Source organism: Delphinapterus leucas, chromosome 7, assembly GCF_059928025.1.
Source record: "Delphinapterus leucas isolate spDelLeu-1000000601 "Yukka" chromosome 7, BTC_Dleu_Yukka2, whole genome shotgun sequence".
NCBI lineage: Eukaryota > Metazoa > Chordata > Mammalia > Artiodactyla > Monodontidae > Delphinapterus > Delphinapterus leucas.
Window position 1 is genome coordinate 84,909,058 of NC_143135.1, and position 26,937 is coordinate 84,935,994.

Genomic DNA, 26,937 nt, shown 5'->3' on the forward strand with positions numbered 1-26,937 from the left:
CATAAATCAGAAACAAATGAAACATAATAAAGTCCACACATTAAAAAAAAAAAAAAAGCATGGGTTCTGGTCACATCCCAGCTTCCCACTTACTTACAGCTGTGTAATTCTGGGCAACTCACATAATGTCTCCTCAGACTCCTCATCTATAAATGGGGATGGTAATAGTTCCCTACCTCATAGTGTTGCTATAATCCATAAACAAAGTTAAGTGCCTTGGTAAATGTTTGATGCTCTCTGGTTATTGTGAATTAAAATATGTCAATGGCTTCTGGCAATATGATTTATAATAGTTTGACATTTAACCAAATGGTAAAACTATTCCATTTATTATTTCCATCTCTTTTTACCCCTTACCCTGTTTTGTTGTTTATGTTTTCTCGCACCACAGAGTGTTAGTTTCAGGAGAGTAAAGGCTTTACATTGTTCACTGCTGAAAGCAATAGCACCCAGAAAAGTACAGTACATATGAAGCCCTCAGTAAACACTAGCTGAATGAATGGTGCAAAGTGCCACAAGGAAAAATACACCAAAACTTTCATTATAATAAAAAAGTATAGATAAATCTTTCTCTAATGGCTTCCAGTCAAGTATTTTAAAACACCATATACTATAATAAAAACATAAGTAATTTATTAAAATTTGAAGGCAAAAGCATAATTTTAAAAGATTTTAAAAGATTTAGACCTATGTTAGGCATGATGGAGTATGGATGCTTTCTTGAAATTCACAGTCAGATCCAAGAGTATCACTTTCAAAATGTTCTAGTAGACTGAGTTTACTTTTAGTTGTCTTTGATGAAACAGTCACTATTCTACTCTCTTTCTTAACAGAAATGTGTTTTTTCTAAGACTCACTTCTAATTGGTTCATTAAGCAAAGAATTATTTTGCCCAATTCCTTTGCTTTTCTGCTTTACAGGTGAGTCAGAGCAGGAATGCACGTCCTTCCCAGGTTGTTTCTTAGCAGAGTATGTTTTGGTATATTCACCTGCTTTGGTCATTTTCTCTGAAGAAGACCTGCTATTTCTAGATAATTCCTCTTCTTTTCTTTGACTTCCAGTTCCAGAAATGATGTCTGCTGAAGGAGAACATGTTCTAGCAATGAAATCTTCAAAAGACTCCTGCCACTGCTCTGTGACTGGGACCCCCAGGTTGTCTTTGGAAGTTTCTAACGCCTCCTGAGTAGAGACTGGGACATGGAAGGAGTCAAGAGGCAAAGGAATCCCAGCATCACCTGTAATTTTCTGAAACTGGAGGGAAAGACAAAAGACAAGGCAAAAATTCAGTGATGAACAAAGACAACCATTAAAAAGTAGAGTTCAAAACTTCAATGTTACTCTGTGATCTTATTATTAACACAGTCAATTGATTATTCAGAAGACTTCAGAGGCATTTTTTTTCTAATTATATCTTGCCAAGTGATTCTCAACTTAACCTAGCTATATCCAAGGCTATGTCAGCTACATTTTCAGACTTTGGTGATTGGGGTAGTTATTACCCATTTCCTTTCCCTCACTAAGAATGAAACCCTACTCTGTAAGAAAAATTAATTTCTTTTCTATCCTCCAGGCACATGTAAACAATATATAGTTTGTGACCAGACTGTGTTCTCAAGCTGTCAGCTCCCAAGACCAGTCTGAGATTGGCTGAGGTGGGCAAAGGGGGCTCCAAGTAAGGTGGAGGAAAAGCTGACAGGTTTCCCCTCCCATTCCCATGACCAGGTGAGCCACTATAATATCTTACATATTAGCTATGTCAAGATTACTTTTTAAAAAAATTATATCAGTATGTGTACCTTCATTAGTGTTCCTTCATTGTATGCTGACTGCATACAAATAGAAACCTAGATAAAATATGAATAGAATAGACATTCATACAATTTAAAATTTGGAATATTTTCTGTAATGTTTTCTTTCTTCATTAAGGAGAGTTTGCTTTAACTCATAAATTTTCTAAAGAACTTCCAGTTTTCTTATGTACAACAATACAGTATCATGAAATGGGCCCACATTTACTGATCTCAGATTTGGAGAGGACTCCAGAGTCTTCTAGCTCCCGAGCATGTGAACTATTAGAGACTGACCATTATTATTTTCTCTCTGACTTGGTCATTTCCTTTTTGCTAATCACTCTTAGAATTATTAAGTGCTGTCCTCTCCACTTACTTGGAGATTTTGCGTTTGTACTGGGGCACTCTGCTTTGATTCTGATTTTTCTTCTTCAAGTGCCTTCTTTTCTTCTTTAGGTGGACTACTAACAGTAGAATTCATCTGGGGACGACCTAGTAAATGAAAATCTGACTGATCTATACCAGCCATTGTGGCCAGCTGCCCAAGCCTGGACCAAAGGAGGAAAGGAGAAAAGACAAAGGTTATTATAATCACATAAGAGCAGTTTAGATTTCCCCAGACCTACCATCATGAAATACTTCTAAAATCTTAAAAGCCAACATCCTACTCCAGACTACAAGTCTCTCTCTCCCCCAAATTCTCAGCCCTTTCCAGATTCATCCTCTAGGAGACATCCCACTGTCTCACTAGCAGCTTCAACATGTACCATGCACCCCGTCCACTGCCTGTCACACCTCCATTCCCACACTTCTTTACCACCTTTCCTCCAGTTTCCAAGAATGTGTTTGTTCCTTCCTTACCAACACAAATTCATTCACTGACAAAACACCACTCCATCAACTATCAATCTCCACTTCCCTCTTTTAGCAAAAGTGCTCCTGGTTGAGAACCACTGACCTATATCTTCCCTGCAGATTAATAATAATTTTTATGTCTAAGACAAAAATAACTTTAATTCAAACTTATCAAACAAGCAAAATAAATGAAAGATAGGAAAATTCTTATCCATTCCCGAATATTTTCAATGAAAGCTGCCTTCAATTTAGTCTTTACAAAAAACTATACGCACTAATTACTCTGTCTACAGGTTACTCTTTTATAATGGGCTCCCCACTCTACCAAAGCAGGCTCCCCTATTTGCATTTCTTAAAAAATTTAATTCCTCATTTTAAAATGTCAACTATATTACCTATAATTACACTAAATTTGGCTAAATATGGCTACATAAGTGATGAAAATTGCCCCAGTTCCTCAGCAAACTACCATTATAGTCGCAAAGAGAAGAATGCCATGAAGAGAAATGAACTAACCCAGCATCTTTAAGGAGATCTAAGAAAGCATGCAACTTCTGAAAAGAATTCTCAATGCTGCCCAAAACACCTTCATCATCCAGGATCATGCTTGTCAATGAGTGGGCATGAAGGGCTTCAGACAAAGAGAAATTTATATTTCTTATTTGGGCATTTTCATGTTCCAGCTATAAAAGAAGACTGAAAATGTCTGACATGATTTTTTCTCATTGTCATCAAAAGTAGTCTTGTCTAGTTTCAAGGAACAAAACTAAAACACTCAAAATGTAATTAATCTGTAATTAACCTAACTCTCCACCAGTAAAGACAGAGACCATATCACATAATAACCAAAACCCCCAGGCACCCAGCAAAGTTTCCTATATAACACTTAGGTGGTATATAAATAAAAGTTATCATTTTATTAATGATCTTTCACAAAAGATCACATTTCTAACTGGTTAAATTCATAATGGAGCCTCATTCCACATCAGAAAATTACCTGCTTTAAGTTTCCCTTAAATTAGAAAGTGAATTATAGAATCTGATTTGAACAAAACATATTACAACTCTGCTGAATGTTAAGAATTAACTTTAGTGAGCAAAATATCTAATGCTTACGTTTAAAAGTCCTAAATCATACCCAACCCAATTTATTAAATGTACGATCACCAAAATTGTTTTAGGATTCTTGAAAATATTCACTCCCGTGCACTCTTCCCCTTCCGCTCATCACCTATGCACTTAAAACCCCCTATAAGCTCAACTCTAGTATTTCTCAGAAAAGCTGTTATGTTCATGATGCCCCTTTTGCCTTATATAAGCAGGTGCTCAACATTTATTGAATGAGTGTCCGCCAATCCAATGAATGCACTTTGGAAAGTTCCTCCCTACGCTCAACCTATGATAAAGTATATTTATATAGAACTTTTTAGATTATGCCCTGCTTTCATGCACATTACCTAATGTAATTCTTATAGTATATAGTTTTATCTTTCATTGCATTCTTACAAGTTTTCCAATATCTTAAATTTATTTAAATTATTCACTTTCCTAATTTATTGCCAGGAGAGTCTCATCATGTCTTTTATGCTACTGTATATACAGTATATGCACAAAAAGTGCTTTCTTTAATCAAAGAATCATGAACATAAAATAAGCTAATGTCATATGAAAGCGCACACACACACACACACACACACACACAAAACGAGATTTTCACATTTTTAAAAACATGCTTTCTGGAATATAGATCATATGATCACTAAATACCAGTAAATGCAAAAGTCCATATGATACAACCAATTTGCAACATATTACAGTTTTAAAGTTTAAAAACTATGTGTATATGGCTTAAAATCAAATCAAAATAAAACCAAAACACTCTCAAAAGTATAAGAAATTGTTTGCCTCATTGACTCATTTATCAGCCTTAAGTCTTATTACTCTTTCCTCCTTTAACTGCTTTAGGCACTCCTCCAGTTTTTCCTAAACAGAGTAAATATTATAACTAATTCGTAGTATAATACCTAAAAGCCTTTCCAGCTATAGGTCTCATCAGGATTTAGGGGCAGAGCCAGAAGTGAACTCAGATTTTAGTCTGCTACTGGTAATATCATACCATGCTAGTGAAATGAATTATCAAAATCTATCAAATTAGCATAGTAAAGATTTATTTAAATTCCACTTTTTCCAATGGCAACCCACCATAAAAGGCATATGCGTATAACATAGCAAGTCAGAAATAAATAGTTAAGACCAAGAAAGAAACATTCTATTTTTATTTGTGGGTCTCTTTATAGTAGGAAGTCCTATTAATGAACATGCTTAACATACCTGAATTGCATAATTGCAGATTCAAAAGCATTTTTTTTTAAAGTAATCACTTTTAAAGCAATTTCCAGTCAAGCACTGTTCCTGGAGTTCCCTGGGCATTAAATAATCTAATCATCAAAACCCTAAGAGGGGGCTTCCCTGGTGTCACAGTGGTTAAGAATCTGCCTGCCAGTGCAGGGGACACGGGTTCGAGCCCTGGTCCGGGAAGATCCCACGTGCCCGGAGCAACTAAGCCCGTGTGCCATGACTACTGAACCTACGCTCTAGAGCCCCTGTGTCACAACCACTGAGCCCACGTGCCACAACTACTGAGCCCACGTGCCACAACTACTGAAGCCTGTGCACCTAGAGCCCGTGCTCTGCAACAAGAGAAACCACTTCAATAAGAAGCCCGCACACCACTACGAAGAGTAGCCCCCGCTCGACGCAACTAGAGAAAGCCCGTGAGCAGTATCAAACACCCAGGGCAGCCAAAAATAAATAAATAGGGCTTCCCTGGTGATGCAGTGGTTGAGAGTCCGCCTGCCGATGCAGGGGACACGGGTTCATGCCCCGGTCCGGGAAGATCCCACATGCTGCGGAGTGGCTGGGCCCGTGAGCCATGGCCGCTGAGCCTGCATGTCCGGAGCCTGTGCTCCGCAACGGGAGAGGCCACAACAGTGAGAGGCCCGTTTACCGAAAAATAAATAAATAAATAAATAAAATAAATTTATTCAAAAAACCCTACGAGGAAAGAACAATCACTAACTCCATGTTATTTTACAGATGAGGGAAACAGAGGCAGAGAAGTAGAGTAAGTAGAGCAGCACAGCCAAGGTCACACCACTAAGTAGCAGAGCCACACTGTGGACTCAGGAAGCTGGGTGCCATCCCTGTTCACAGAGGTGGTAGTCTTCCCATTCACCAAGATCAATAAAATAAAATGAACACTGATAAACTCTCTCAGGAGTTTTAGAAACTAAGACACTTCAGTCCTTGAAGTGGGGACACTGCTTGCAATGGGCAGAATTCTAACAGAGCCCCTAAGACTCCTACTTACTGAAGTACACAAACCTTCCACTTATCCAATCAAACCCTAAATCTGGGTCCTGCAGTGAAGGGATTTTGCAGATGGAATTAAGATTCAAAATCAGTTGATTTTTTAAGATAGGGAGATTATTCTAGGTGGATGTGACCTACTCAGGCACCCCATGAAAAGGACCTGAACTCTTCCTGAATTGAAGTACAAAAGGGAGGAAGGCTCTCCATTGCTGGCTCTGAAGAAGTCCAATGCTGTGGCAGGGAAGGCAAGCGAGAGGCCTCTAGGACCTGAGACTGTCCCCCAACTGACAGCCAGCAACGAAATGGGGACCTCTCTCCTGCAACTGCAGAATCTGAATTATGCCAACAAGCCGAAGAAGCTTGGAAGCATTCTTTCCCAGAGCCTCTGGATGCTAACACAGCCAGACTGACATCTTGATTTCAGCTCTGTGACCCACACAAACTATGGTGAACATCCAACATTTGGGGCTCAATGTTTACACTTAAATTTCACGTGCTTTAACACTCTCAGGAGGGAACCACGTGTTTCAGTGTGTATCTGAGCAGGAAACCCAGTCACGCTGTGCCTGGACTTCTGACCTGCAGAACTGTGAGCTAGTCAAGTAGGTATTGTTTTCAGTCAGTAAGAGTGTAGTAAAAGAATTAATATTCTACTCAACCTCCAGGTTCGTGAACAAAATAAATGATTGTCATTGTTTTAGGCCGCTGTTTCGGGGTGGTTTCTTATGCAGCGATAAACAATCAGAATACCTATACTTATGAAAACAGTACGGTATATTTATACATTTTAACTGCTCTGAACAATCACTTAAAGAATGAGGAACTCTGTTATATGCCATCATTGGGAGAGGAGCTGGTATCACTTTCTGGAGAGTAGCTTTTGGTACCTAACAACAATCCTACGTCAGGGGTTTACCCTAAGGAAATCAAAGATGTGGGCAAGGATTTATCTACCAACATGATGTCATAAGATTGTTTATAACCAAACCCTAGAAGAAAGCTAAGAGCCTCCAAATTGGGATTGGTTTAAACAAAAATAGCTCACCGTATGAAGGAATGCGCTATGAAGCCACTAAGAAAAGAATGACAACAGGTCTCAACCAGAGTTAATGAATGGGCTTCAGGAGTTCTACATTCAAAATATACCTGTGCGTTTTTCCTGGGAGATGATGCATAAGCTTAATCAAATTCTCTGGTGTAGAAGAGTATTTAGTGACATGGCAAAATATTTTTGATACTTTTTTAAGACAGAAGAGCAGATTAGGTGTGTGTACATGCAGAGGTGGCTTTTATTTCCTTCAAGAAGTTGTTCATTGTTTTCAAACATTTGCTCAACGAACATATATTTTTATATTCAGAACATGTTTAAAAAATTGAGAGTCTAAGAACTTCAAATTCTTTAATGTTTCATTACTAAAGCCAGTCAAGTTTTCAATGGGGAAAAGGGGAAAAAAATTGCAAAATTCCTCTACTTTTAATATAATGATTTAATCAATCTTCTAAAACAGATTTCAAAGAAATTCTAAACAAATAAGCAAACAAACAAAAAGCCCTCACCACAGTCAGAGGAAAGTAGACTAAAATTCCTGACTGCTTCTAAATAGCACATCAAAGTGCAGTTACATGAAATAGTTTCTCCCTCTAATGGAGGGAATTAGAAAACAGTGTTAAATTTTTGTGAAAAAGTGTACCCTCCTCCTACAAAGTATTAATAATTCATGTCCCTTACATGGAAATATGGCACCAAAAAAGTTAGAAAGTAAAATTGCTTGATATTCTATTACTTAAATAAGACTAATGATAAGACTTTGGAATAATTTTCCTTCCTGTCATCTTCTCTCCTTCCTCCCTCTGTACACTGGCTAGGGTGATTTTTCTGGGACAAAGCTCCCATTATATTGGATAACAAATTTTATGTTCACCTTTTCTCCATTTAACATTGAAATCAATCATTTGTCATAATCAGGGGATTCATAACCTTGATTTTTTTGTGTGTGTGTAGGCTACAAAATATTCCACTGAGTGGGTTTACTGGTTAACCATGTTACACATTTAACTTCTTTCCAACTTTTCAATATTATAAGACAAAATAACCATTTTTATGCATGAAGGCTTTTTTCCATATTGAGAATAACGTTCTTACAATAAATCTATAAAAATGAGTTTGAGATCAAAGCAAATGAACATTTTTAAGGCTCTGAGGTACCTATCTCCAAACTTCTTTCCAAGATTTCTGAGATTTTATACTGCCATCAGCGATGTATCACTTGATATATAACCTCTACTATAACTGTTGGCTTACTTCCTCATTCAGAGTGCAAGTTATTTGAAGATAGGCGGTGTATTTTATTAAGTGTTTATCCCCAGCACCTGTGCCTAGCACAACGTAGACGGTCAATAAATAATTGCTTAATAAGGAAAATCCCTGCCAATACAAGAAGTACGTGTGTGAAAGACAGACTGTGTGTTTTTCTCTAACTGGGTAGATGAAAACTTGTCATCTTCTTTAATGTGCAATTTTTTTGCTTATAATTAGTAATTAAATTTCTCTTTTAGATTATATTGTAAAAATTCAGATTCTCTGAGGCAAATGAGTCTGGCACTACCCATTAGCTATATAACCTTGGACAAGTTCTATAACTCTAGGCCTCAACTTCCTCATCTATAAAATGGAGATAAGCTTCCATATCACAGAGCTCTTGTGAGTATTACATGAGTTAAAACACATATAAAATTAGTAGAGTGCTTGGTGCACAGCATATGTTCAATTAATGCTGAATGAATGAACATGTGAACGCAAGCAGTAGTGAAGGGCTTAAAATGAAATAGTTCCATCCCACTCCCACATCCAGCACTCAAGAAGCAACCGGTTCTTTACTTAGTTTTTTTTTTTTGCGGTATGCGGGGCCTCTCACTGTTGCGGCCTCTCCCGTTGCGGAGCACAGGCTCCGGACGCGCAGGCTCAGCGGCCATGGCCCACGGGCCCAGCTGCTCCGCGGCATGTGGGATCCTCCCGGACTGGGGCACGAACTCGTGTCCCCTGCATTGGCAGGCGGACTCTCAACCACTGCACCACCAGGGAAGCCCTACTCAGGTTTTTAATTGTAAAATACAATATGCGTACTGAGAAGTGCACAGAACAAAACTGTCAATGTAACAAATAAAAAGAGAATACTTACATAACCAATACTCGAATCTGAAAGTATTGATACTTGTCAGCATCTCAAAAACCCCCATATCCTTTTCTCATGACAATCTCCTTCCCTCTTCCCGGTTAAACGCCATCCTCATTTCTCCACAATCATTTCCTTTAACCTGCATGCATCCCTAACAAAAGAGTTTAGTTTTGTCAACATCTAACTTTATGTAGAGGATCATAGTTTATGAATTCTTTTCTATCTTATTTCTTTCACTCAACATTGGTTTAAAAAATTCATCCACGATGCTGCCTGTTGCTCTAGTTCATTCAATTTTATTGCTTGATAGTTTTCCCACTGTACGAATACACATAATTTATTTAATTTTTGACTCTTGATGGACATCTGGTTTGTTTTCGGTTTGTGCTAATGCAAATCATGGACAGGAATCCTGCTGTACCGGTTATTCTGGTGCATTTACACAGGGCGGGGGTGAGGGCTGCTGGGTCACAGGCTATTTATATACCTTCAGTTGATGGAGAGTGCTAAATGCTTTCCAAAGTTGTGTCGATTTATACTCCAGTATAAGCAGGGTAGAAGATTCCCATAGTACTCCAGGTCTACAATACCTGATACTACCAGACTTTATGTATTTGTCAATCTGATTGGCATGTAGTTTCGTTGGTTTGGACTCACTTTTCTCTTATTACATAATGAAGTTGTACACTTTTCTGTGTTTACTGGCTGTTCGGATTTCCTTTTTTATGAGGTTTGCGTCAACTATTGGTATTTTTTAATTCTTATTTTATTATTCTTATTTATTTATTTTTGGCCGTTTTGGGTCTTCATTGCTCTGTGCAGCCTTTCTCTAGTTGCAGCGAGTGGGGGCTACTCTTCATTGCAGTGGCTTCTCATGTCATGGAGCACAGGATCTAGGCACACGGGCTTCAGTAGTTGTGGCACGTGGGCTCAGTAGTTGTGGCTCGCAGGCTCTAGAGCACAGGCTCCATAGTTGTGGCACATGGGCTTCATTGCTCCGTGGCGTGTGGGATCATCCCGGACCAGGGCTCGAACCCGTGTCCCCTGCCTTGGCAGGCAGATTCTTAACCACTGCACCACCAGGGAGGTCCAACTATTGTTAGTTTGAATTCTTCTCCATTTCCAGGTAATACTCTTATATGACTATTTTCTGACTAAATTTGAGGCATTATCTGTTCACTTTCTAATTTACTAAGTAAGGGTTTAGTTCCTTTACACTCTTTCCTATGTCCACACTACTCAGTAAAGTTATGTCATCATTAGTTATTCCACTGCTCATGATCTCTTTGACTTGTAGTGATATACTTAAAAACTTAAATTGTTGATCAACTATAAACTCTCTCAATGTCATGCTTTGTAAAATGAGGACATTCATACCATTTTGCCTTTTTTCTACCTCTTGTCTACCTTCCAAACCTAGCTTTTACGTTGTCAAAGCTGAAATTTATATTCTGTTATATGTGCAGTTAATTCTTCTGTTATTTGAGAGTCAGTAGGGAGTAAGGTTTAAGAGAACAGGCAGAGAGCCTAAACTCAAAGCCTCAATCCAACCCTAAATTACGTACAGCCTGGGCAAGTTCCTTCTCTGTCTTAGCTTCCTTTTCTCAAAAGTGGGAATGATATTAGCACCAACCTCATAAGGCTATTCAGAGGATTAAATGAGTTAATATATGCAAAAACACTTAGAGCCTAATATATACTTAGTACATACTGGTACACAATGCATTTCAGTACATACCAAGTTAATGCAAATACATACTAAGTATAGTTTATGTTAGTTATTTGTTATTACATGCAAGTTGACAATAAAAGCTGCAAACCAAGACAGTATTGCCATTATTACAAGTAAATTAATATTGCCAACTGCAGATGTACTGTGTCTCTGTGTATAGACTACACCTTGTTCTATACTGTGTCAGTGTCACTGCCCTTGTGCAGGGTGACCACATACCCTAAGCCTCCTTGGGCTGTTCCAGTTTATACATGTTGTCCTGATGTTACAGCATTAGAGCTCCTCCTTACACTATTGAAGTGTAAGGAGTTTGGACAAGTTCTGGTTTCGACAACAAATTAGATAGGTGGTCATTACCCCTGTATGTCACTGAAAAGGGGGACATCTATAGAGTCAAGTTCAAGTGGATTCTTCTCTTCCTCATCAATAGTAGGTTAAAAATCAACCATAGCTTAGTTTGCTTCATGTTTATGTCAGTATAGCCTTTTCTCCTCTGGAGTTCAAGTTCCTTCTCCTCTTCCTCTCCCTCCTCCCTTCCAACTGTGCCTAATACCTAGTAAGTACAATATGCCTCAAGGTGTTTCTAAGCTCTCAATCACACAATCAATAGAAGCCTCTCCAATACAGACTAGCTGCTCTCTGCACTGAATCCCCTATTACCTTCCTTCTTGGTTTATTGCCTCATTTTGCGCGATTATTTCTATAAATAGCTTAAGATGTAGCACAGGAGGTAAAATTTTCAAATTTCTTTGTGTACAAAATATCTTATTCAGCCTCCACTTATGACTGATAGTTTGACTGGATACAAACCCCTAGGGTGAAAATTATGAGGCTGAAAAACTTTGGAGGTATCTTTCTAACACCTTCCAGGATTCGTGGTGCTGATGACAACTATGATAAAGTCAGATTTTAACTCTTTTTTTTTAGGTGACCAGTATTTTTCTCTCTGGAATGGATGTATCCTCTCAGTATTTTATTCTATTTTAATTTATTTTTTCAGTATTTTAAAGTTTCACAATGAAGCGTGCCTAGGTATGTCTATTCTTGTTCACCTTGCTCAAAACTTGAGTAACTATTTTAAATCTGAGGCCTGATGTCCACTTTCAGCTGTGGGGGATTTTCTTGCCCTTTTGACAGCTTCCCTCCATTTTTTTTTTCTGGGTCTGGAGTTTCTAATAGTAACATGTTGGATCTCCCAGATGCAGCCTCTCTAACATATTTCTATCATATTTTCCATTGTGTCTTTCTTTTTTATATACTGGGAAATTTTTAATATTCCTACTGAATTTATTTCAGCAACCATATTTTCATTTCCAAGACACCTCTCTTGTTTCTGACCATTCTCTTTTTAATTAACACCCTAGTCTTATTTTATAGTTGCTAGCTCTTTTAAACCTCTCTCAGGATACTAATTAAGGTATTTTCTTAAATTATTTTGTTCCCAAAATTGTCCCCGGTCCTACCAGGATATGTTTTCACTCTTTTTCCCCCTCTCTCATGTTGTAAGCTTTACTCAACTATCAGGCAAATGGCAGTTATTTCCCATTTAAGAATGAGCACAGAAAGCTCCCTGAAGTCAACGATTGATTGGCTTCTTATGCAGGAAGAAGCAGGGAGTAACTGTAATAGGATCCCCCCAAACACAGTTTTCTAGGGTGTAAAAACTCATACTAGCTGCCCTAGTTCTCGCCAGTTTCACTGTTTTCAAAATGAAATCATCTCGGGCTTCCCTGGTGGCACAGTGGTTGAGAGTCCGCCTGCCGATGCAGGGGACACGGGTTGTGCCCCGGTCCGGGAAGATCCCACATGCCGCGGAGCGGCTGGGCCCGTGAGCCATGGCCGCTGAGCCTGTGCGTCCAGAGCCTGTGCTCCGCAACAGGAGAGGCCACAACAGTGAGAGGCCCGCGTACCAGAAAAAAAAAAAAAAAAAAAGAAATCATCTCATTTCAGGAGCGTGAGGGCGGGGCTGGGAGTCCACTCCTCCAGACACAACCCTTAAATGAGCTCCCCTATTTCAGTCACACTTTTAACTAACTCCACCCTCTCTCCTACATGCACATCTGAGCATGGAGATACTTCTGCAGGTGGGGTCAGAATCCTCCTCAGTTGCAGGTGGTCCCTGTGCATATTCTAGGTGATGCTTTTCCTCTGTTCTACTGCTTCAGTTTCACTCTCTTCCACTTGTCTCCGTCTTTCAAAACTATGTTGAAATCTCTTGATTGTTGTGGGCTTACACATACTTAAACACTTTGATACCATCATTGTAGTGTATTGTCAAAACAGAGAAGAGCTGCGAGGGTTCTCAGTGCATTCTGAATCTGCTATTCTGTGGTCCCAGTGTTTAAACTTCTTAGGCTTCTCCAGTGTATATCATTGTTTTTAGAAATACAATCTCCTGGTCTACTCGTGAAGGAAATGAATACAACGCATCTAAAATGACAAGGAATGCAGGTTAGATGCTCTAGGGTCTTGTCGTACTCTGCCATTTACTAATAAACCACTTATGTGCTACAAATTGTAGGTGCTCATTTATAAAATGAAAGGGGGTAACTCTACATGAACTATAGATTTCTCCTACTCTAACATTTCATAATTTTCTAAGTTCTTTTCTTAAAATTTCTCTATATTATCATTAATTTTAATTAAAAAAATAAAAATCTAACTTTCTCTTTTGAACATCAAAGAGTAATTCCCATAGTCCTACAATAATGGGATAATTAGTTTTGAAGCCTTTCACGTTTCATGTTTCATACGAAAATAAAATCATGTTAAATAATTTTTTTAAATTAAACATGGACTTTGTAGCACAAAGACAAGGTCCCCCCAAATGGTGTTCCTTTATTTACTAGAAATATTCAGCTCTGCTTTATAGTTGAAATAAAATAAATATATTATTTTTGAGGTGCAAAAATTTCTTATGAAAATCAATTTTTCTTTTCTGTCCATACAAACAAAAGTATGGAATGACATTAGAGGTCAGGTTCATTTGGTAATATAATGTAGCTTCTTGATATTTTTTATTTTAGGAAAGGAGAATATCAACATTGAAACTTTTTTCAGCTTTACTTTTATTTAAAATGAGACCCTATTTTCCTCTTATAAAAAGAGAGTTCAACTAGAACTGTCAATTTTCTCATCTGTAAAACAAGAGTACTGAATCAGCTGACTATATTCATTCAGAACTCAATTTCTTTACCTTATGTTCACTAAGGTTCTCCCTAAATCTAATATCCTAAGGTTCTAAGGAAAGGAAAATATATTATTACCGACATGTTTTGATTTTTATTTCTTAGAGTTCAAATGTCCACCATTCACCTTGGTCTAAGCTTTAGGGAACCATTCAAGGGGATACAATGCAGATGGGAGGAGAACACAGAACCCTCACACAAGCTGTGCTGTGTTGCAATCAGGCTTCCGTTTGAAAAATAATCTTCTCTATAGCTTTAAAGTGATAACTTTGTACCGGCAATGCTTCTTGTTTCAAACTGATTTTCTCTGGCTCTTCCTGAACACTTTCTGAGGAATCATTGACCTCTTTGATTTCTGAGGAGGAAGGACTCTCTACTGTCACAGTCACAGGAAATTCAGGTGGACCTGAGTGTCTGAAGAAGAAGATAGGAAATCACAGAGTTGTTACACTAAAGTGCAAAGAAAGAAGACAACATTGTATAAAAGACAACACAAGCCAGATACCAAATATCCAAATATTAGAGGACGTTTAACAAAAGTGATCTGAGGTATCATTATTCATAAATGTCTCTCACTGCTCCTTAGTCTAAAACAGGCAATGACTAAGTAAAAGTACAGTAACTTATTTTTGCTATGTTACTGTACAGACCTCTGTTGTACATGGTTAGGATTAGTAATGGGAATTGCCCATATTATTTTATGAAGTTTCTTTCACAGAAGCCAAGTGAAGATCCAAGGTAAACATTTTTTCTCAGTATACTGCAAATGAAAATTTTATTTTTCACTATCAGACAAAAACTGGAAGAAAATGTAGTTTTTTGGAAGAAAATACATCAGTAAAGGGACTGATAAAGAATCAGAAAAATAATCAGAAAGTCAATATATCTAAGCTGTGTATAATAGATGTTAGAATTTAAAAAAATAAATCACATAACCATGACAAATAACATACAAGGGAACTCCCATAAGGTTAACAGCTGATTTTTCAGCAGAAATTCTACAAGCCAGAAGGGAGTGGCATGATATACTTAAAGTGATGAAAGAGAAGAACCTACAACCAAGATTACCCTACCCGGCAAGGATCTCATTCAGATTTGATGGAGAAATCAAAAGCTTTACAGACAAGCAAAAGCTAAGAGAATTCAGCACCACCAAAGCAGCTCTGCAACAAATGCTAAAGGAACTTCTCTAAGTGGGAAACACAAGAGAAGAAAAGGACCTACAAAAACAAACCCAAAACAATTAAGAAAATGGTCATAGGAACATACATATCGATAATTACCTTAAACATGAATGGATTAAATGCTCCAACCAAAAGATGCAGGCTTGCTGAATGGATACAAAAACAAGACCCATATATATGCTGTCTACAAGAGACCCACTTCAGACCTAGGGACACATACAGACTGAAAGTGAGGGGATGGTAAAAGATATTCCATGCAAATGGAAATCATAAGAAAACTGGAGTAGCAATACTCATATCAGATAAAATAGACTTTAAAATAAAGAATGTTGGGCTTCCCTGGTAGCGAAGTGGTTGAGAGTCCACCTGCTGATGCAGGGGACATGGGTTCGTGCCCCGGCCTGGGAAGATCCCGCATGCCATGGCGTGGCTAGGCCTTTGAGCCATGGCCGCTGATCCTGTGCGTCCGGAGCCTGTGCTCCGCAATGGGAGAGGCCACAACAGTGAGAGGTCCACGAACTGCAAAAAAAAAAAAAGAAAAAAATAGAATGTTACAAGAGAGAAGGAAGGACACTACCTAATGATCAAGGGATCAATCCAAGAAGAAGACATAACAGTTATAAATATATATGCACCCAACATAGGACCACCTCAATACATAAGACAACTGCTAACAGCTCTAAAGGAGGAAACCGACAGTAACACAGTAATAGCGGGGGACTTTAACACCTCACTTACACCAATGGACAAATCATCCAAAATGAAAATAAATAAGGAAACAGAAACTTTAAATGACACAATAGACCAGATAGATTTAATTGATACTTATAGGACATTCCATCCAAAAACAGCAGATTACACTTTCTTCTCAAGTGTACAGGGAACATTATCCAGGATAGATCACATCTTGGGTCACAAATCAAGCCTCAGTAAATTTAAGAAAATTGAAATCATATCAAGCATCTTTTCTGACCACGACGCTACGAGATTAGAAATGAATTGCAGGGAAAAAAACGTAAAAAATACAAACACATGGAGGTTAAACAATATGTTACTAAATAAACAAGAGATCACTGAAGAAATCAAAGAGGAAATCAAAAAATAACTAGAGACAAATGACAATGAAAACACAGCGATCCAAAACCTATGGGATGCAGCAAAAGAAGTTCTAAGAGGGCACTTTATAACTATACAAGCCTACCTCAAGAAATAAGAAAAATCTCAAATAAACAATTTAACCTTACACCTAAAGGAACTAGAGAAAGAAGAACAAACAAAACTCAAAGTTAGAAGAAGGAAAGAAATCATAAAGATCAGAGCAGAAATAAGTGAAATAGAAACAAAGAAAACAATACCAAAGATCAATAAAACTAAAAGCTGATACTTTGAGAAGATAAACAAAATTGATAAACCATTAGCCAGACTCATCAAGAAAAAGAGGGAGAGGGCTCAAATCGATAAAATTAGAAATGAAAAAGGAGAAGTTACAACTGACACCACAGAAATACAAAGCATCTTAAGAGACTAGTACAAGCAACTCTATGCCAAAAAAATGGACAACCTGGAAGAAATGGACAAATTCTTAGAAAGGTATAACCTTCCAAGACTGAACCAAGAAGAAATAGAAAATATGAACAGACCAATCACAAGTAATGAAATTGAAACGGTGATTAAAAATCTTCCAACAAACAAAAGTCCAGGACCAGATGGCTTCAAGGTGAATTCTATCAAACATTTAGAGAAGAGCTAACACCCATTCTTCTCAAACTCTTCCAGAAAATTGCAGAGGAAGGAACACTCCTAAACTCATTCTATGAGGCCACCATCACCCTGACACCAAAACCAGACAAAGATACTACAAAAAAAGAAAATTACAACCAATTGCCAACAAACACACAAAAGAATGCTCAACATCATTAATCATTAGAGAAATGCAAATCAAAACTACAATGTGATATCATCTCACACTGGTCAGAATGACCATCATAAAAAAATCTAGAAACAATAAATGCTGGAGAGGGTGTGGAGAAAAGGGAACCCTCATACACTGTTGGTGGGAACGTAAATTGATAAAACCACTATGGAGAACAGTATGGAGGTTCCTTAAAAAACTAAAAATAGAACTACCACACAACTCAGCAATCCCACTACAGGGCATATACCCTGAGAAAACCATAATTCAAAAAGAGTCACGTACCACAATGTTCATTGCAGCTCTATCTACAATAGCCAGGACATGAAATCAACCTAAGTATCCATCGACAGATGAATGGATAAAAAAGATGCAGCACATATATATACAGTGGAATATTACTCAGCCATAAAAAGAAACGAAATTGAGTTATTATTTGTGAGGTGGATGGACCTAGAGTGTGTCATACAGAGCGAAGTAAGTCAGAAAGAGAAAAACAAATACCATACCCTAACACATATATATGGAATCTAAAAAAAAAAAAAAAAAAGATGGTCATGAAGAACCTAGGGACAAGATGGGAATAAAGACGCAGACCTACTAGAGAATGAACTTGAGGACACAGGGAGGGAGAAGGGTAAGCTGGGACAAAGTGTGGGAGTGGTAGTGTAAATACGGACATATATACACTGCCAAATGTAAAATAGATAGCTAGTAGGAAGCAGTTGCATAACACATGGAGATCAGCTCTGTGCTTTGTGACCAGCTAGAAGGGTGGGATAGGGAGGGTGGGAGGGAGGGAGATGCAAGAAAGAAGAGACACTGGGATATATGTATATGTATAACTGATTCACTTTGTTATAAAGCAGAAACTAACACACCATTGTAAAGCAATTATACTCCAATAAAAAAGTTAAAATAAAAGAAAAGAAAAGAAAAATACAGACCAATATCACTGATGAATATAGATGCAAAAATCCTCAACAAAATACTAGCAAACAGAATCCAACAACACATTAAAAGGATCATACACCATGATCAAGTGGGATTTATCCCAGGGATGCAAGGATTCTTCAGTATACGCAAATCAATCAATGTGATATGCCATATTAACATATTGAAGAATAAAAGCCATATGATCATCTCAGTAGATGCAGAAAAAGCTTTTGACAAAATTCAACACCAATTTATGATAAAAGCTCTCCAGAAAGTGGACATAGAGGGAACCTAGCTCAACGTAATAAAGACCATATATGACAAACCCACAGCAAACATCATTCTCAATGGTGAAAAACTGAAACCATTTCCTCTAAGATCAGGAACAAGACAAGGACGTCGGGCTTCCCTGGTGGCGCAGTCATTGAGAGCCCACCTGCTGATGCAGGGGACGTGGGTTCATGCCCCAGTCCGGGAAGATCTCACATGCTGCAGAGCGGCTGGGCCCGTGAGCCATGGTTGCTGAGCCTGTGCGTCCGGAGCCTGTGCTCCACAATGGGAGAGGCCACAACTGTAAGAGGCCCGCGCAAAAAAAAAAAAAAAAAGACAAGGACGTCCACTCTCACCACTATTATTCAACATAGTTTTGGAAGTCCTAGCCACGGCATCAGAGAAGAAAAAGAAATAAAAGGAAAAAAAACTGGAAAAGAAGAAGTAAAACAGTCACTGTTTGCAGATGACATGATACTATACATAGAGAATCCTAAAGATGCTACCAGAAAACTACTAGAGCTAATCAATGAATTTGGTAAAGTTGCAGGATACAAAACACAGAAATCTCTTGCATTCCTATACACTAATGATGAAAAATCTGAAAGAGAAATTAAGGAAACACTCCCATTTACCACTGCAACAAAAAGAATAAAATACCTAGGAATAAACCTACCTAGGGAGACAAAAGACCTGTATGCAGAAAACTATGACACTGTTGAAAGAAATTAAAGATGACACCAACTGAAGGAGAGATATACCATGTTCTTGGATTGGAAGAATCAGTATTGTGAAAGTGACTATACTACCCAAAGCCATCTACAGATTCAATGCAATCCCTATCAAATTACCAATGGCATTTTTTACAGAACTAGAACAAAAAATCTTAAAATTTGTATGGAAACACAAAAGACCCCAAATAGCCAAAGCAGTCTTGAGGGAAAAAAAATGGAACTGGAGGAATCAGACTCCCTGACTTCAGACTATACTACAAAGCTACAGTAATCAAGACAATATGGTATTGGCACAAAAACAGAAACATAGATCAATGGAACAAGATAGAAAGCCCAGAGATAAACCCACTCACCTATGGTCAACTAATCTATGACAAAGGAGGCAAGGATATACAATGGAGAAAAGACAGTCTCTTCAATAAGTGGTGCTGGGAAAACTGGACAGCTACATGTAAAAGAATGAAATTAGAGCACTCCCTAACACCATACACAAAAATAAACTCAAAATGGATTTGAACCCTAAATGTAAGACGAGACACTATAAAACTCTTAGAGGAAAACATAGGAAGAACACTCTTTGACATAAATCACAGCAAGATCTTTTTTGATCCACCTCCTAGAGTAATGGAAATAGAAACAAAAATAAACAAATGGGACCTAATGAAACTTAAGAGCTTTTGCACAGCAAAGGAAACCATAAACAAGAAGAAAAGACAACCCTCTGAATGGGAGAAAATATTTGCAAACGAATCAACGGACAAAGGATTAATCTCCAAACTATATAAACAGCTCATGCAGCTCAGTATTAAAGAAACAAACAACCTAATCCAAAAATGGGCAGAAGACCTAAATAGACATTTCTCCAAAGAAGACATACAGATGGCCAAGAAGCATATGAAAAGCTGCTCAACATCACTAATTATTAGAGAAATGCAAATCAAAACTACAATGAGGTATCACCTCACACCAGTTAGAAATGCCCATCATCAGAAAATCTACAAACAGCAAATGCTGGAGAGGGTGTGGAGAAAAGGGAACCCTCTTGCACTGTTGGTGGGAATGTAATTTGATACAGCCACTATGCAGAACAGTATGGAGGTTCCTTAAAAAACTAAAAATAGAATTACAATATGGTCCAGCAATCCCACTACTGGGCATATACCCAGAGAAAACCATAATTCAAAAAGACACATGCACCCCAATGTTCATTGCAGCACTATTTACAATAGCCAGGTCATGGAAGCCACTTAAATGCCCATTGACAGATGAATGGATAAAGAAGATGTGGTACATATATACAATGGAATATTACTCAGCCAGAAAAAGGAATGAAATTGGGTCATTGGTGGAGACGTGGTTTGATCTAGACACTGTCATACAGAGTAAAGTAAGTCAGAAAGAGAAAAACAAATATCGTATATTAACTCATGTATGTGGATCCTAGAAAAATGGTACAGATGAACCAGTTTGCAGGGCAGAAGTTGAGACACAGATGTAGAGGAGAAACATATGGACACCAAGGGGGGAAAGCCATGGGGAGTGGGGATGGTGGTGTGCTGAATTGGGCGATTGGGTTTGACATGTATACACTGATATGTATAAAATTGATGACCAATAAGAACCTGCTGTATAAAAAAATAAATTAAATTAAATTTAAAAAAAAAGGAATTCTTCAGTCTGGCAATCCTCCAAGTGCTGTAAGATCCACACATCCTGCCTAACTCTTTTCAGGCCTACACACATATATTGTAGGTGTGATTTCAGGATTTACAGCCTGAACATTGTAAAAAAAAAAAAGATGAAACATGAGGGGAGGGGGCAGGGCACAACATTTAAAAGAATGACATAGCCTGAGGACAAGACATAAACTGATTAGAATCAAATAGGTCCAAGATGGTGGACAAGTCGACTTCCACTAGACCTTAAGCCTCAGTATACCTCATCGTAACACATCAGCAAGCTAAATGACATTTCCAAAGCCAACCAAAAAGTGGGCAGTGACCCAATTTCTGGAAATCCCCACCTGTTCCCCACAACAGTTAGCATACTCCTCCCTCTCATTAGCCTATGAAATTACCCACTCCTATAAAAACTGACAACCCCATACCCTGGTGCCTTTCTCACCTTCTGAGATGGTCCACACTCTGTCTCTGGAGTGTTTCTCTCTAAATAAATCCGTTTCTTACCTATCACCTTGTCTCTCACTGACTTTTTTCTGAAATGAGACATCAGCAACCTGGGCTTCATTAAGTCCTGAAACCAGGCGTGTGATCTCAGTTAAAAGACCATGGGCTTTGGACGGGTTTGAGGCCTGGCCGCATGGGTTGAAGTCCCAACCTGGTTTAGGCTGGGTTCGAGTTCTGGCATGTGAGTTTGGGTCCCAATCTGAGGTTCATGGTTTCAAGTTACTAACGAAAAGTACAGCAGGACCCATTTATTGTACTGTAATTACTAGGTTGCTTTGGCACAGCAGGAATCCTATGACAATTCTCTTCATATATAATTCAATTAAAGAATTGAGTTTCAGGTAGAAGGTATCTTTTAAATTTGATTACTAAAATATTACTTTCATAGTCCATCCTTATCTTGTAAATTGTCTAAATTGAGAATTTAAAAACAAGGATTTTAGGGCTTCCCTGGTGGTGCAGTGGTTGAGAGTCCGCCTGCCGATGCAGGGGACACAGGTTCGTGCCCCAGTCCGGGAAGATCCCACATGCCGTGGAGCGGCTGGGCCCGTGAGCCATGGCCGCTGAGCCTGTGCGTCTGGAGCCTGTGCTCCGCAACGGAAGAGGCCACAACAGTGAGAGGCCCGCGTACTGCAAAAAAAAAATAATAATAAAAAAATAAAAACAAGGATTTTAAAAGATAGTTCCTTAAATTAAAAGTATTATATAATTTAAAAATAAAATTGTAATTAGACAAGTCAGAGTCAAGATGGCAGAGTAGGAGGACATGGAGTTTGTGTCTCCTCTCAACTAGGGCACCAACCAGGTGCTGGTGAGGGACCTCAGGCACCAAAGGGGACGGGAGGAATCCCTGCACAACGAGGTAGGATGTGGGGGGAAAGGGGAGGGAGGAAAAGTGGAGGTGGGATGGGACGAGCACCCCTGAGGGGTGGCTGGGAGAGGGGAGGGATTCTCATGATCGGAGGTGCTAATGCACTGCGAGGGGATCAGCGGGGATGGGGAAAGACCTTTGGGGTATTTGGGGATCAGAGGGGAATGTGGTAAGTGTCTCCCCTGGCCGCTCAAGCCCTGGTGAGGCTGCTGGGGCACTGGGTCTGATCCTCAGCCCTCCAGGACCCCCTCCAGCCATGCGGGTCCTGAACCTAAGCTTCCCTCACCCCCATGCCCCAAGCCCAACTGCCACCCACCCCACCCACACCCTACCTCCCCTGAGCCTAAGCCCCGGCCCCCCAGGGCCTTTTCCATCCTGAACCTAAGCCCTGCCCCTCCCTAGCAGGGCCTTTTTCAGCTCACACAGATCCTGGGCCTAAGCCACTCCCCCAGATCCTCTTCCAGCCTCAAGGGTCCCGAGGGTCTCAGGCCTGAGACCCGCCCCCCCACCCCCGCCAAGGCCTTTTCCAGCTTTTTTTTTTCTTTCTTTAATTTTTTTCTGCTGTTGTGGTTCTGCTTTGCTTTGTTGTTGTTCTTACATTTTTATCTTTTCTAATATATTTTTTATTTTTCTAATTTTATTTTATTTTTTATTCTTTGTTATTGTTCTGCTCATTTTTGTTTGTTGCCTTGTTTTTTTTTTGGCCGTGCTGCATGGCTTGCTGAGTCTTGGTCCCCAGGCTGGGGGTCAGGCCTGAGCTCCTGTTGTGGGAGTGCCAACTCCAAACCAGGGAACCTCAGACCCCAGGGAATATTAATCAGTGTTAGCTCTCCTGGAGGGCTTCATCTCAGCACCAAGACGAGGTTCCACCCAACAGTCTGCAAACTCCAGTGCTGGACACCTCAGTCCAAACAACCAGCAAAACAGGAACACAGCCCCAATGATCAAAAAAATGAGATGACAAAAAAATATGGTACAGACGAAGGAGCAAAGTAAAAACCTACAAGACCAAATAAATGAAGAGGAAATAAGCAATCTACCTGAAAGAGAATACAGAGTACTGGTAGTAAAGATGATCCAAAATCTTGGAAATAGAATGGAGGCACAGATCGAGAAAATACAAGAAATGGTTAACAAGGACCTAGAAGAATTAAGGAACTAACCGAGATGAACAACACAATAACTGAAATGAAGAATACACTAAAAGGAATCAATAGCAGAATAACTGAAGCAGAAGAACGAATAACTAAGCTGGAAGATAGAATGGTGGAAATGACAGCTGAGGAGCAGAATAAAGAAAAAAGAATAAAAAGAAATGAGAACAGCCTCAGAGACCTCTGGGACAACATTAAATGCACCAACATTTGAATTGTAGGGGTCTCAGAAAAAGAAGAGAAAGAGAGGACTTCCCTGGTGGTCCAGTGGCTAAGAGTATGTGCTCCCAATGCAGGGGTCCTGGGTTTGATTCTTGGTCAGGGAACTAGATTCCACATGCCACAACTAAGAGTTCACATGTCATAACTAAAGAACCTGCGTGCCACAATGAAGATCCTGCACATGGCAACGAAGACCTGGCGGAGCCAAATAAGTAAATAAATAAATGTTTTTTAAAAAAAACCGACAGGGCTTCCCTGGTGGTGCAGTGGTTGAGAGTCCGCCTGCCGATGCAGGGGACACGGGCTCGTGCCCCGGTCCTGGAAGATTCCACATGCTGCGGAGCAGCTGGGCCCGTGAGCCATGGCTGCTGAGCCTGCGTGTCCGGAGCGTGTGCTCGGCAACAGGAAAGGCCACAACAGTGAGGGGCCCGAGTACCGCAAAAAAAAAAAAAGGAAGACAAAGAGAAAGGTTCTGAGAAAATATTTAAAGAGATTATAGTGGAAAACTTCCCTAAACTAGGAAAGGAAATAGCCACCCAGGTCCAGGGAGCGCAGAGAGTCCATACAGGATAAACCCAAGAAGAAACATGCCGAGACACATATTAATCAAACTAACAAAAATTAAATACAAAGAAAAAAATATTAAAAGCAGCAAGGGAAAAGCAACAAATAACATACAAGGGAATCCCCATAAGGTTATCAGCTGGTTTTTAGCAGAAATTCTGCAGGCCAGAAGGGAGTGGCAGGATATATTTAAAGTGATGAAAAGGAAAAACCTACAACCAAGATTACTCTACCCAGCAAGGATCTCATTCGGATTCGATGGAGAAATCAAAAGCTTTACAGACAAGCAAAAGTTAAGAGAATTCAGCACCACAAAACCAGCTTTACAACAAATGCTAAAGGAACTTTTCTAAGCAGGAAATACAAGAAAAGAAAAAGACCCACAAAAACAAACCCAAAACAATCAAGAAAATGGTCATAGGAACATACATATCGATAATTACCTTGAATGTAAATGGATTAAATGCTCCAACCAAAAGACACACTGGCTGAATGGATACAAAAACAAGACTCATATATATGCTGTCTACAAGAGACCCACTTCAGACCTAGGGACACATACAGAATGAAAGTGAGGTGATCGAAGAAAGCTGGAGTAGCAATACTCATATCAGATTTTAAAAAGCCTAAAGTCTTAAAAATAAAGACTGTTACAAGAGACAAGGAAGGTCACTACATAATGATCAAGGGATCAATCCAAGAAAAAGATTATAAATAATTATGCACCCAACATAGGAGCACCACAGTACATAAGGCAAATGCTAAAAGGGAAAATCAACAGTAACACCATAATGGTGGGGGCCTTTGACGCCCCACTTACACCAATGGACAGATCATCCAGACAGAAAGTAAATAAGGAGGGACTTCCCTGGTGGCACAGTGGTTAAGAATTTGCCTGCCAATGCAGAGGACATGGATTCAATCCCTGGTTTGGGAAGATCCCACATGCCATGGAGCAACTAAGCCCATGTACAACAACTACTGACCCTGCGCCGCTCTAGAGCCTGTAAGCCACAACTACTGAGGCCGTGTGCTGCAACTGCTGAAGCCCGCACACCTAGAGCCCATGCTCCACAACAAGAGAAGCCACTGCAATGAGAAAGAAGCCCACACACCGAAACGAAGAGTAGCCCCCACTTGCCTCAACTAGGGAAAGCCTGTGTGAGCAGCAACAAAGACCCAATGCAGCCAAAAAAAAAAAAAAAGTAAATAAGGAAACACAAGCTTTAAATGACACAATACACCATATAGATTTAACTGATATTTATAGGACATTCCACCTGAAAGTGACAGAATACAAGTTCTTCTCAAGTGCACACGGAACATTCTCCAGGATAGATCACATCTTGGGCCAAAAATCAAGCCTCAGGAAATTTAAGAAAATACAAATTTTATCAAGCATCTTTTCCTACCACAGTGCTATGAGATTAGAAATCAATCACAGGAAAAAACTATAAAAAACACAAACATGGGCTTCCCTGGTGGCACAGTGGTTGAGAATCTGCCTGCTAATGCAGGGGACACGGGTTCGAGCCCTGGTCTGGGAAGACGCCACACACCACGGAGCAACTAGGCCCGTGAGCCACAACTACTGAGCCTGCGCGTCTGGAGCCTGTGCTCTGCAAGAAGAGAGGCCGCAATAGTGAGAGGTCCGCGCACCGTGATGAAAAGTGGCCCCCGCTTGCCACAACTAGAGAAAAGCCCTTGCACAGAAACAAAGACCCAACACAGCCAAAAATAAATAAATAAATTAATTAATTAAAATGTGAAAAAAAAAACCCACAAACACATGGAGGCTAAACAATACACTACTAAATAACTAAGAGATCACTGAAGAAATCAAAGAGGAAATCAAAAAATACCTAGAAACAAATGACAATGAAAACACAATGACCCAAAATCTATGCGATGCAGCAAAAGCAGTTCTAAGAGGGAAGTTTATAGCAATTCAATCTCACCTCAAGAAACAGGAAAAATCTCAAATAAACAATCTAACCTTGCACCTAAAGCAACTAGAGAAAGAAGAACAAAGAAAACCCAAAGTCAGCAGAAGGAAAGAAATCATAAAGATCAGACCAGAAATAAATGAAATAGAAACAAAGAAAACAATAGCAGACATCAATAAAAGTAAAAGTTGGTTCTTTGAGAAGATAAATAAAATTGATAAACCTTTAGCCAGACTCATTAAGAAAACAGGGAAAGGATTCAAATCAATAAAATTAGAAATGACAAAGGAGAAATTACAACTGACACTGCAGAAATACAAAGGATCATAAGAGATTATTACAGGCAACTATATGCCGATTACATAGACAACCTGGAAGAAATGGACAAATTCTTAGAAAGGTACAACCTTCCAAGACTGAACCAGGAAGAAATAGAAAATATGAACAGACCAATCACAGGTAATGAAACTGAAACTGTAATTAAAAATCTTCCAACAAACAAAAGCCCAGGACCAGATGGCTTCATGGGCAAAGTCTATCAAACATTTAGAGAAGAGTTAATACATATCCTTCTCAAACTCTTCCAAAAAATTGCAGAGGGAGGAACACTTCCAAGCTTGTTCTACAAGGCCACCATCACCCTGATACCAAAACCAGACAAAGATATCCCCAAAAAAGAAAATTACAGACCAGTATCACCTTAACACCACACACAAAAAACCTCAACAAAATATTAGCAAACAAAATAAAACAACACATTAAAAGGACCATACATCATGATTACGTGGGATTTATCCCAGGGATGCAAGGATTCTTCAATATGTGCAAATCAATCAATGTGATAC

At 39.1% G+C, this 26,937-nt stretch overlaps 1 protein-coding gene across 1 annotated transcript in view; it reads right to left on the reverse strand.

Annotated features, from left to right (window-relative positions):
* Positions 1 to 381: 381 nt before the first annotated feature.
* The window catches only part of LOC111171302 (centrosomal protein of 78 kDa-like), a 31,186-nt gene continuing 4,630 nt past the window's right edge, over positions 382 to 26,937 (reverse strand). Inside the window, 4 exon segments of the mRNA XM_089915885.1 lie at positions 382 to 1,311; positions 2,167 to 2,338; positions 3,162 to 3,328; positions 14,389 to 14,527. Coding sequence (XP_089772011.1) covers positions 688 to 1,311; positions 2,167 to 2,338; positions 3,162 to 3,328; positions 14,389 to 14,527 — 1,102 coding nt within the window. The 3' untranslated portion in view covers positions 382 to 687.